This window comes from Ochotona curzoniae, unplaced genomic scaffold (genome assembly GCF_017591425.1).
Source record: "Ochotona curzoniae isolate NIBS_2020 unplaced genomic scaffold, NIBS_Ocur_1.0 scaffold_4506, whole genome shotgun sequence".
Classification (NCBI taxonomy): domain Eukaryota; kingdom Metazoa; phylum Chordata; class Mammalia; order Lagomorpha; family Ochotonidae; genus Ochotona; species Ochotona curzoniae.
Genome location: NW_024467119.1, coordinates 75,202,004 through 75,214,978, shown reverse-complemented (window position 1 = coordinate 75,214,978; position 12,975 = coordinate 75,202,004). Strand labels below are relative to the sequence as shown.

Below are 12,975 nucleotides of genomic sequence, written 5' to 3'. Positions count from 1 at the left end.
AGCCCGTGCTTTTGCTTAGTAACGGCGGCGCCGGGGTGGGCGGGAGCAGAGTCGAGGTGGAGGTGGGGGCTCCTTTGGAGGGAAACCCGAAATTCTTGCAGACGCTCGAGGCTTAGGAAACTGTTGGGTTGCCACCACCACCAACACCACCACCCCCTTTCTCGTGTGTCGCTCACAATTACGCGCGCCCCCACTGCCTTCCACTCGTGATGAACTAGACGATCCTCAATGGTAGGTCGAATTGAAATAGTGGAAAAATCCAATACGAAAGTAGTAAGTACAAGCACCTTGTAAGAGAGAGGAAGCAGCGGCTGATTGGGAACCTGGTACTTTTTTTTTCGGGGGGAGGGCGGTGAGGAGGAGGACGGTTGGCGACAGAAGGAAGGCTGTGTTTAAAGGATTTCGGTTGCCGCGGGAATTGCCCGTTTTCTCCTGCACGGTTCAAACCAGGAAATTCAAATCGAGGTGGGAACGTGATTCTCTAGTTCACCGGCCACCGAATAGGCTCCAGCTGGCTGTTCCGCCGAGAGGTAACTCCAGAGACTGAGCCCAGGGGGAGGGGACAGGCACCCCGGGGTCTCGCCCAAGCCCACCCGGCGTGCGACCTCAGCGCGCGCACGCTGTGGGCGGCACTGGGCTCCTGGCTGCCTCTCGCACCTGGCGCTGCAGGTGGAGAGCGCGAGGGGACACCACCTTGACTGTTCGCTTTGCGTCACCGCACTTCACAGCCCTCCAGCCACCCGGGAAAGCAGGGCGGACACGGGCAAGTCGGGAGCGGTGGAGAGAGAGGGGTGCTGGGTGCGGACGCGCGGAGGGCGGCGTGCGCAGGCTGCTCGGTGTGGCAGCCACCGCCCGGCACCCCCAAGCGCCCGCCGCAGCTGCAGCTTTAAGGAAGCTGCCGAGTCCAGGCTGTGTCGCAGCAACTTTGTATCAGTCATGTCGCCCGCCTGTTGATGGACAGCTGGCGCGGCCCAATGAGGCGCCCGCCTGGCCCGTGCGGCGTGGAGCCTTGCTTCCCTCCGAGCCAATGGGAAGGGCTCAGGGGGGCGGGAGAGCAACCTGAACTTTATCTGGACATGTGACCCGTTTTTAAAAGGGCCGGCCCTCCAGCTGGCCCACTCCCCCTCCGGGTTCTCGCCCGCCCTCTCTGCCTCCCCTCCCCTCTCTCCTCCCCTCCCTCCCTCCTCGGCCCGCCCCGGCCCTGCCCCTGCCCCCTCCTCTCAGCCCCCTGCGCGCCCGGGGTGTCATTGGGCCCGGGAGACAGGGAGCCAACTTCAGGGCTGCTCCGAGGAAGCCGGTGCAGTCACCTGGGTGCCGGAGCGCTGCCGCCTCGGGCTCTCCCGCTGCAAGGGAGAGCGGCGCCCGCCGGCCTGGATGTGGTTGGATTTTAGGGGGGCTCCGCAGCAGGGGTGTCGTGGCGGTGGCAGGCGCTGCAACAGGTAGACGGTGAGAGACGGACCCCGGCCGAGGCAGGTGTGTTGGGGTGCGCAGTGGGGCGCCGCTCGCCCTGCCGGGCGTGCGGCCGTGGCGCGGGAGCGTGCACTTTGCAGGGAGAAGCGGCTGCGTAATCTAGAGGCACCGCCAGTCCGGTGCTGGGGTGCTTGTTGTTTTGTTTTGGGTTTTCCACTTTTTTTCTACCCCCCCCCCTTTGGCCGCCAGAGGACTATTTTGGGAAAGTTTGGCCACTTTGGAGAAATGCCCTCTAATGAGCAGCTCTCTCGGCCGCCCTTGGCAGGGGGAGATCTGCTACCCTTGCTTTCTCCCCACCCCACCCCCTCAGCCCCTCAAAGATGAATTTCGGGTCGCTTCCCCTGCACAGTATTTTAAAGGACGCTTGAGTCACGTTGGTTGCTTTCCTCTGTCAGTCGCCAGAGCTCGCGAATCTCAGCCAGAGGTGTAGCGAATAAGGGCAGCTGAAGGAGATACCCACCCCGATGAATCCTGCGTGGAAGAGGCTGTGGAGGTTCCGTGCGTTTCCCGTTCCCGACTGTGGGGAACTCGGGAGAGAAACTGCGCTTTCTGTGTCATCAGTGGGGATTCTAAGTGCACCCGAAGGGATGCAGCCGCATTCGGGGGCATCTTTGCCGTGCTAGTGAATTTTAGGTGCGTGGCTCTTGGAATGGCTTTGACAGGACCAGGTTTAAATCCTGATGGCTTATGGCACCCACAGCTTTGCTCAATCTCTTCTAACCCAGGAGTTAAGCAAACTTTGTGGTAGCAGAGGAGTCTCTGAATCGGGTCAAAGATTCGGATGCACCGGAGCGCTTCTAGACCGTTTGTCCTGCCGTTTCTCTAGGTGCTGTTATTGATGATATTTACCCGGGAATAACAGCATTCTCAGGCTGTGAACTCTTGCTGTGAAGTTTTAATTTTATGTTTGACATAATGGCTCACTAGCAGGGGAATGCTGAAGCAGGGAAGCTTTAAAAAAATAAGCTGAGGTGAAGCTTTTACCCTAAGGCAGACCAGGTTTTGCTTGGGGACTTTGGAAAGATCAGGTGGCTCCCTGAATTAGGTGAGTGAATGGAAATCAGGTGTGCCCGTTCTGGCTGGTTCTCCAACTCTCTGAGTGACCTTGGGGCAGGTTTCTGTCATTTACCTCCCTATAACAGGAACATCAGAGTACTGTAGCTGGAATAACAGCAGGGGAAAAAAAAGTTGCATACAACAAACTTTATAACTCTGTTATAGAGATGATTGTGAAAGTCTGAAGGCTTAGTCTTTAAGGTGTCACTTCAGGTAGTGAAATAAGTTGAAAATGATGCCTTGAGAGTGAGACCGTGTTTGGGAAGAATTATCAAAACTGAAAATATTTTCAGGTAAAGTACAGATTTGAGGAGATCTTTGTTAAGATTCCTGGGCTGGGAGGAAGGCACCCCAGAACTAGTTCCTTATGGAAAGGGGGCATTTTAACACATAGTCTAAAGCATAACATTGTAAAGTCAAGTTTTCTTTGGTAATATAATGTATGGGCGTAGAAGAGTCTGTGGTTTAATGTAGAGCCTCAAGCACTGCTTTTCCTTATGTGAATTTCCTTGATGTTGTGTTTTGAGGAGAGGCCATTTGCATGAAAATTAAAGATTCCTAATGGTTTTTGTCTTTGTCCCAAGGGAGTCTCTGGAACAGTTTCCATTGTCAGGTGAATAAGACTGATTTTATATGAGCTAGATTTTGTGTGCTACTGTCTGCTTCATATTATATTTTAGAAACAAAAACTTTTCCCTTAATTTGTGCATATTAAGTGCTATCACAGTCATCAACTGGCATTTTCAGTTTTCACTAGCCAGTCCCGGTTGACTGAAACTCTGCGCAAGCCGCGGTCATTTTGCCCGTTCCAAAAAGACGGCCCTAGTTTCCTGGACAACGTAAAAAAAAATATGTTCCTAACCTGATTCATTTGAGTGCAGAAAAGGACTAAGTATTAAGGGAGATTTCATCAGAAAATATTTCAGTACTCTTATTTTTACAGTCTGGTCTTCACAAAGTTTGGCCACGAAGCCATGTAATCCCTAGATGTCCTGGCTCCATTCGTGTGCCTCCAGCCCTTAGCTCTCTTCGCTTTTTTGAGAGTGCATCAGCTTGGCAAATGAGAACACCTTACAAACCACTCTTGTAGATTTCAGCAAAGCCTTTGGCAAATTGTTGAATATTGGTGCTGTCAGTAGGGTCCAAGATACACTGTTCCGTGTTATGACAGTTTCAGGTGAGCCAAACCAGGCTGGTAAGGTTGTTATCAGCTGTATGTTAGTAGATAAGGTGCCTTGGCAGCCGTGGTCTTCCACAAAATCCTTTGGAAGCTTCTTACAGCTTCACAGCGTTGAGATGTGGTGGGGCTTTCATGCAGAGTGAAGAAAAGTGTGCCCCAGATTATCGGTGTTTAGTTAAAAGTTTTCCTGGACCAAATTATGTAGCGTATACTGATTTGTGGCACTGAAGACTTTCCAAGGGTTTTAATATACAAATGTACACTGTGAAACCTAAAGAAAGTAGAGTCTACGCTTCCCAAAGGACAACTCGGGAGGTGAATTTTTGGGGACGGGTCTAGATGGAAATCTGCCTATTGTTAGGGCTGAGAGCCTATTGCTTGAGAAAGAGAGGCACGGTAGTAGAAACCTATTTCTTGTTTTTTTGTTATTTTGGATTGGTGCCGAGCGGAGACCAAGTTTAAGTTTCAGCCATTTGAGGCAGTCTGCCTCCAGCATTGGGGCGTGGGGGGGCAGCGTGTGTATCTGTGCTGGGATGGGGGAGGTAGGAGTTAGTGATGTACAAAGAAGATGCTCTGCTTGAATACAGTCCTGTTTCTTGCAGTGTTAAATGAATTTGCAGCTGAAACATACCTTAGCTATATATTTACTCATCTTTGCGATGGGAAAGATAGAATATTCTTAAGTAGAAAAGGAGGTACGTGATAATGTTTATTGTGTTTCTCAATCTGTACATGTTGTTAAATGCATTTTCAGTGAAGTAGGAAAGAAGAGTTTTGGGCACGTAGGTCTGAAATCACTGCTTCTCCCCTGCAGCTTCTACTCTGCTTTCACCTTTTTGGGTGGAATTGACAGATAACCATCTCAGTCTTTGTAATTTGATTTGTTTTTTTCAATGCTTTAAATTTTATTTTTGGTTAAGAATGCATAAGATAATGTTCTTAAAATAGAAACAAGCTGTGCAATTGGTGGTTTTTAATGTTACTGTTGAATGTTGATGTATTGGTAATAATAGTATTGATGATGATTAAAACTTCTTATGTGTACTATGCTGCACACTTGGGATACAGTGCTGAAACCGTTTCTGCCTTCTCAGAACTTGAAATTTAATGTGGGATACAGAAAAGAGAGGTAATTACAAAATTTGGACAAGTTGAGTATTAAATTTCATTAAAGGATCTTAGATCGTATGCCAGTTCATTTAGTGGAGACATTATTTTTCAGTGTTAACTAATAAACATTCTGTATCAAAAGGCTTTCCCATTCTCACTGTTTTTTATTTAACAGGGGATGGTTCGGGGGATGAGGGTAGTAAGTGAGGACATGGGGCAAGGATCAGAGGCCCAGAGTCCTGTATCTGGAGAGAAGGTGCTGAAACAGCCACTGTCTAGTCAGGACCATTCTTGGACCCTAGGTGGTGTAACAGACTTGAATGGATCTGAAGCTGCATGCAGATTTTAGGGGAGTCTTCAATGTACAAATACAAGTTTACTGTGGATGAGTTCCTTTGATGCCACCTGCCATGGCACTCGGTGACCTCTGAGGCCTTCTTGGTTCTCATGGTTGAAGAGGGAGAGCTTGCTTGGTATCTCCTGGGCAGGTTGTGGAGTTTGCTAAACCTTTGCCAATGCAGACCTCCAGGACAAAGTCAGTAGTGCCAGGGTTGTTGGGCTCTGGTGTAGAGAAGCCTGGCGTCACATGGCACCTGTGCCAGTCGGCTTTTCCCATTGTAATAATAGTTTTTCTGGTCAATTAGGGTCGTTGGTAAGGATAAATGAGTTAACATAAGTAAAAGGCTTACAATGCTGCATTGAAACATATAGTGTGTAAGGGTTTCGTAAATACAGCCTATTGCTATTATGCAGTCTATCAAATGAATTTATTTGTATAGTCTCTGGATAAGGTTGTAAAACAGGCCTTCAAAAAGTTCATGGGAAATGGTTATTTAAAAAAAAAAGTTATTTTGCATCAAAATAAACTTATCTGTTTTTTTCCCCACAGACTTTTTGAACTGATCTCCTATCTAGTGTGGTTTCCTTAAGAATAAGGAGTATGCATCCCTCGGTTGTTACTACAGATTCAGCAACTTAGGCCCAGGATGAAGCAAACCCTTAGCAAATATTTTTGAATGAATGTATGCTTAACTTTTCAGGGCAAAAATATCTGAAGTTTGGGAGTTGTCTTAGCTGAGGACCGCTAGGTCAGGGAGCATGCTCAAGTCCTGGCCGGTGTTGAAACAGTCTTGGCATGTTGGAATTGTCCTCCAACCTCTGGGAGCCACAGACTGTCTTAGCCAATACACATCTTCACTTTTCAGAATTGACATTCAGGTGACTTCATCGCTAATCTATTTTTATTTAAAAAGTACTTATTTTTATGTGACAATTCACTTGATTAGTTTACATATGAAAATGGTAACTTTGGTTGCATTCTGTATGTTTTTAAGATTTTTTTTTTTAAATTAAAAGGAAACATCACAGAAAGGGAGAGACACACGTACACACATGAAAGAGAAAGGGAGAGAGAGAGATCTTCCATTTTCTGGCACATTTCCCCAAATAGTTGCCACAGCCAAGGTTCAGCCAGGCCACGGCCAGGAAGAAGGAACTTGATGTAGATCTGCCATGTAGGTGGCAGGGGTCCAGGGACGTGGGCCATTATCTCTATGCCCAGGCCTGTCAGCTAGAAGTTGGTTAGGAAGTGGAGCGGCTGAGATTCAAGCCTGCACTGTAATAAGGGGTCCTGGCACTGCACTTACCCCACTGGGCCGCAGAGCCAGCTCTCCATATGGCTTTTAACAAGGGCACAAACTAGAAATGAATAGCTGTGATCAGAAGACCAAAGATTTGGGGCTGATCTTTCTACTTACATGGATAAGTCCCCCACTTATTACTTGGGTAAGTTACCCACCTTATTAACTCCTCAGTTTCCTCTTTTGCCTGCCTCTCATCCACAGCCAGGATTATTTTGAATGTCCAGTAAGCTTTTGTGAGTATTCTTAGTAAATTTTAAAGGATCCATTACAGCAAATAGGTTTTCTGTGATTGTTCCTCTTGTCCTGCTCTCTGGACAGGTTAGCGTCAATGCTTCGTTACAGCAGCACTTAAAAAGGTGATGGTTTTATCGTGACTGGAAATTTTGCTTCTAATAGAGTGTGTTTGTAGCTTCATAAACATTTTTTGGAATATCTTTTTGAGCAGCATTGTTACAAATGACTCTAATTTTTAAAAATATCTGTTTGTTTGTTAGCTATGGAGACCAAAGGCTGCCACAGTCTCCCTGAAGGTCTCGATATGGACAAACGGTGGAGTCAGGTGTCTCAGACTGCGCAGCGACCTACCCTGGTGTCTGCAGAGAGAAGCGATGAGAATAACTGCATGGAGGTGGTCAACGTGAGCTGTGTTCCCGGTGCTATTCCAAACAACAGTACTCAAGGAAGCAACAAAGAAAAACACGAACTGCTCCCCTGTCTTCAGCAAGACAGCAGTCGGGCCGGGATCTTAACGTCTGACATTAAAACCGAACTGGAGTCTAAGGAACTGTCAGCAACCGTAGCTGAGTCCATGGGTTTGTACATGGATTCCGTAAGGGATGCTGACTACAGCTACGACCCACAGAACCCACAAGGAAACGCGAGTCCAGCCAAGATGTATCAAAATGTGGAACAGCTGGTGAAATTTTACAAGGAAAATGGCCATCGTCCTTCCACTCTGAGTAGCTTGGGCAGACCCTTGAGGTCCTTTATGTCTGACTGTGGGAGCTCCGTGAATGGTGGGGTCATGCGTGCCCTGGTCAAAAGCCCCAGCCTGTGTCACGAGAAGAGCCCCTCTGTTTGCAGTCCTCTGAACATGACAACTTCAGTCTGCAGCCCTGCTGGCATCAACTCTGTGTCCACCACCACTGCCAGCTTCGGCAGCTTCCCAGTGCACAGCCCTATCACCCAGGGAACTCCTCTGACGTGCTCCCCTAACGTGGAGAGCCGATGTTCCAGGTCGCACAGCCCCGCACATGCTAGCAATGTGGGCTCTCCTCTCTCAAGTCCATTAAGTAGCATGAAATCCCCGATTTCCAGCCCACCAAGCCATTGCAGTGTAAAATCTCCGGTCTCCAGCCCTAACAACATCACTCTGCGATCCTCTGTGTCTAGCCCTGCAAACATCAACAACTCAAGGTGCTCTGTTTCCAGCCCTTCCAACACAAATAACAGATCCACGCTTTCCAGCCCAGCAGCCAGCACTGTGGGATCTATCTGTAGCCCAGTAAGCAATGCCTTCAGCTACACTGCTCCTGGCTCCTCTGCTGGCTCCAGTGCAAGCCGGGACATGATTCCTAGTCCGGACACACACGAGAAAGGTGCTCAAGAGGTCGCTTTTCCCAAGACTGAGGAAGTTGACAGTGCCATCTCTAACGGTGTGACCGGCCAGCTTAACCTTGTCCAGTACATAAAACCAGAACCAGATGGAGCCTTCGGCAGCTCGTGTCTAGCAGGAAATGGCAAAATCAATTCAGATCCTCCATTCTCAGTACCAATCAAGCAGGAATCCACCAAACATTCATGTTCTGGCACTTCTTTTAAAGGCAGTCCGACGGTAAACCCATTTCCGTTTATGGATGGCTCCTATTTTTCTTTTATGGATGACAAAGACTATTATTCTCTATCAGGAATTTTAGGACCACCTGTGCCCGGTTTTGATGGTTCCTGTGAAGGGAGCGGATTCCCCATGGGGATTAAGCAAGAGCCAGATGATGGGAGCTACTACCCTGAGGCCAGCATCCCTCCATCAGCCATCGTTGGCGTGAATTCAGGTGGACAGTCCTTTCACTACAGGATTGGTGCTCAAGGTACAATATCTTTATCACGGTCAGCTAGAGACCAATCTTTCCAGCACCTGAGTTCCTTTCCTCCTGTCAATACGTTAGTGGAGCCATGGAAATCGCATGGCGACCTGCCATCGAGGAGAAGTGATGCATATCCAGTCCTAGAATACATTCCAGAAAACGTCTCAAGGTAAGGTCCCATTTGTTGGATGGTTGGTTGGTTTCTTCCCTGTGTGTGTGTGTGTGTGTGTGTGCGCACGCGTTGGAAAAATTGTGGCTTTATAAATTGTGGAAAGGTAGTGGGAAATGACGGCTTCATAAAACGTTGAGTAGTGTTGTCTTTACAGTTGGTAAAGTCAGACATTTCAGCTGACTATGTTATTTTTGCTATAAATAAGATGTTCATTTAATTCTTCTCCCTTCTGGTTGCCATTGTGTTGCTACTTTGTTGGAGTAGAACAACATATCTTTGAGAATATCTATGCTGACTTTGGAGAAACATAGTTCCAATAAATCTATGATTCCTCCTTTTTATTGTTTTAGGTGTTTCAGAAATGTCTATTTACTATATTTACTTTAGGAGCCTGGGTTTTTTCCTTTAGCTGTTGGCTGGTTGACTCAAACTGTTTTCTTCTTTGTGGACCTCTTGTTTTTTTCTTAATCACTTCATTCGTTATGAAAAATAAAATTGAACCAAAAATCTTACCACCATCTTCCCTCCCTCAGACACTTTTTTAGGTGGGTTAATCATATGACAGTTGTGGTTTTCAATACACATAAATCATTTCCCTAACTGTTGAGGGCTTTTAAAGACTCGTCACTTCTAGAATTACTAAGTGGACGATCTTTCTTTCTTACTCATATTGGAAGGGAACTATGTCAGTGCAGTTTGTTGGTTTATTTATAACATCTCATATCTGCAAGAAGGCACACTTTATTTACTGTAAAATATCTCTTGGCGTTCCTTGTTGCAGATAGCATGTCGTGTATATTTAGAAAACAAGGAAGAGGTTTTAGAGGACTATAAAGGGTGGGTCTGAGTTATGCAATGCGTTCCTGCATTGGACTTTGCTTCTGTATTGCCTGTGACACATGATCCCTTGATGGAATATATGAAGAATACGTTCACTGGCTCTTTTAGTTTGCATTTAGGAACATGTGAACGTTTTCTTTAAAATCTATTTCTTTGGAAATATCTCAAGGCTATTGAATACATTTCTAGATCTTTCTCCTTTTCTGTTCTTTTGTAAACTCGAGGGAAAAGAACCATTTAATTGTGCAACCTTTTCCTTCCTGGGACTCAAGCCTTGCTCTTCTTGCTTTTACGGAAGTAAGCATTCCATAAATGACAGATTATAGTTCTCGGTGATAAGCTATTGGATCCTTTTCTAGTGCTCTCTTCAGTTGTAAACTCTGAGGTCATGAAACAGCATGGTTGCTCTTGGAACCAAATTTTACCTGTTTTACTGCCAGTGTTTTTGCTTGTAGAGCATGACTTCTTGCACTTAATGTAAAAATTTTGGTAAGTAATGTGAGGTAGAATAGCCTAGCGATTTCCAACGTAAATCCCCTGCCTAAAGTTCCAGCTGGGCTACTTAATTACTCTGAGTATCTGTACACATCTCTGCCTAGCTGAACTTTAGCTTTCTCATCCATGGAAAGGGGCTAAGTAGCCGTCATCTCAAGGATGCTTAAGATAGTTTATGTAAGTTGTGAGAGGCACTTTGGCTATCACCCAGTGGTCACCTAATTCCTATGTGCATGATATTAAAAAGTTTCATTATCTTTCAGTTTCCTTTTTATCTATTTCATGAAATTTCACAAGGCATTTGAAAGAAATATTTAAAGTATTTAAGTACTTGTTAAATATTTGCAGGTTCTAAGAATTAAACTTTGTTTTTTATTGCATGGACACTACATGTTTCATATTACAATTGGTTTTTAACTTTGAAGAATTTTAGGTAGTATTTCTAGTGGAAACATAACATAGTGGCTAAAATCATTGGTTCTTACATTTGTTCTATATTTTTTTTCTAATATTTCAATTGTAGTATTTCCACTCAACTTATGAAGTGCCTCTATGACATGATGACTCTTGAATTTAGAAATGCTAGTACGACCATCCCAACCCTGGGGATTTACCCATACAAAATGAAAACAACATATGAAATGGTCATCTTTATCCCCATATTTATACAGTTTAATTCACATGAACTAAGATACATAATCAACTCATATGCCCATTAACTGATGACTGGATAAGGAAAATATACATAGACACTATGGAATACTAGTCAGCCATAAAAAAGAATGGAATTTTGTCTTGCAATTAAATGGATACAGCTAAAACCATTATATTTAGTGAAATAATGCAGTCCCAATAAGAGAAATATTGTATGTTTTCTCCGATCTGTGATAACCGATAGAATACAAAAAATATATTCTATGTGAATGAGATTGATCCTGGGATTTGATGATGATTTACAACCTGTGTCTACACTCCTGAGCAATAGTATGTTATTTCTTTAAAAACTTGCTACATGTCGATGTTTTTACCTAATGGAGTGTTAAGCCTGTGATTGTGAAGTAAGATGGAAATATGCCATGGTAAAAATTAAGCAAGGAAGAAGGAGGGTGGGTGGGGAATGTGGGCAGGAGAGAAGGTAAGATGGAACTCTCACTGTGCTCTGGATGGCTGCATTTCTGACCCAGCTCATTGACAGTGACCAAAGAAAGTGGCAGACGACGGCCCGCATGCTTGGGCCTCTGTACCCCAATGAGAGACCCAGAGGGTACTCTGGCTTCTGGCTTCTGATTGGCTCAGCATTAACATTTGCAGCAGTTTGGGTAGTCAGCCAGCAGATAGAAGATTCTCTCTCTCTCTCTCTCTCTCTCTCTCTCTCTCTCTCTCTTTCTCTTCTCTCTCCACAATTCTTTAACATATAAATGAATAATTTTATCTACTTGTTCACTCTCCCACATGGCTGCAATAGCCAGGAATGGGAGCCCAGCACAATGGCCCAGTGACTAAATCCACACCTTGCATGCCTGGGATTCCATATGTGCACAGATTTGTGTTCCAGCTGCTCCATTTCCCATACAGCCCCCTGATTGTGGTCTGGGAAAGCCGTATATGATGGCTAAGACCTTTGAACCCTGCACCCGCATTGAAAACCAAGAACATCTTGGCTTCTAAATTTAGATCCACTCCACTCAGTGGGCAGAAGATCTTTCTGTAAATCTGCCTTTCAAAAAGAGAAATATTTAAAAAAAAATTTTTTTAAGTAAAAAATTAATAAAACAAATAGCCAGGGAATGGGTCAGGCAAAAGCCAGAAACCAGGAACTTCATCCTGATTCCTATATGGGTGAGAGGGACCAAAATACTTGGGCCATAATCTGCTGCTTTTTGTGGTACTTAGTCAGAGATGCTGGATCAGAACTGGAATGGTGGAGACACAAACCCAGACTTTGATATGGGATGTTATCATGGCAAGCGGCTTAATTTGCTGTGCCACAATGCCAGCTCCTGGTTTTGTGCCAAACAGGATAACTTTCCATGGATCTTATTGCGCTATCTGAAATCTCTAACATATTAAAATACCCTATGACTTCTCTTCATTAATACTATCCAGTCTTTTTTGTTTTGTGCATTCTCTGAATAAAGGATCAATGATTAGAAGATATTTGGATATTTGGCTAGATTTCGACCTACATCTTATCACCTTGAACTTCATCCAACTTCAGCCTTCAGCGTTGGATTCTTATTTGGTATTTTGTACCAAATTCGATCTCTTTTACCTTTATTGATTATAATACCTCATTTCAGGAAATATTGAATAAATTAGTGATTTAAAGATTATAAATGATCAAGAACAGGTGTAAGCATTTCTAACTTTGATAGTAAATTTCATCTCTAGGTTGGCCTCTAACCTGTCTTCTAATAGATCAGAAAGTATGGTTTGAGGGCCCAGTGTGGTAGCTTAATGTCTAATGTCCTTGCCTTGCATGAGCCAGGATCTCATATGGTACCAGTTAGTGTCCCGGTGGCGCCACTTCCCATCCAACCCATCCAGCTTGTGGCCTGGGAAAGCAGTAGAGGATGGCCCAAAACCTTGTAACCCTGCACCCATATGGGAGACCTGAAAGGAGCTTCTGGTTCCTGGCTTCAGATCGGCTCAGCTCTGACCTTTGTGGTCAGTTCTGGAGTGAATCATCAGAAGATCTTTCCCTCTGCCTCTCTTCCTCCCTGCATATCTGACTTTCCAATAAAAATAAATAAGTCTTCAAAAAAAAACTGTATGGTTTGAGGGTCCTTAGGACATTTTTAAGATGATGAATGAAGTAGAAAGTCATTTACCAGGAATAGATCAACTCAGAATGAAAGTTAGATCAATGCATTTTAATGATGTTGTATATGAAAATTTGTAGATATTATTTCAGGTTACACATTG

General features: G+C 44.9%; 1 protein-coding gene across 2 annotated transcripts in view; it reads left to right on the top strand.

Moving 5' to 3' along the window:
* The first annotated feature begins 1,217 nt into the window (after positions 1–1,217).
* The window catches only part of NR3C2 (nuclear receptor subfamily 3 group C member 2), a 328,981-nt gene continuing 317,223 nt past the window's right edge, over positions 1,218–12,975 (top strand). For both annotated transcript variants that reach the window (XM_040966563.1, XM_040966562.1), the window contains exons 1-2: positions 1,218–1,473; positions 6,954–8,712. In XM_040966563.1, the coding sequence (XP_040822497.1) occupies positions 6,956–8,712 (1,757 nt within the window). In that variant the 5' untranslated portion in view covers positions 1,218–1,473; positions 6,954–6,955. The remainder of the gene's footprint in view (positions 1,474–6,953; positions 8,713–12,975) is intronic.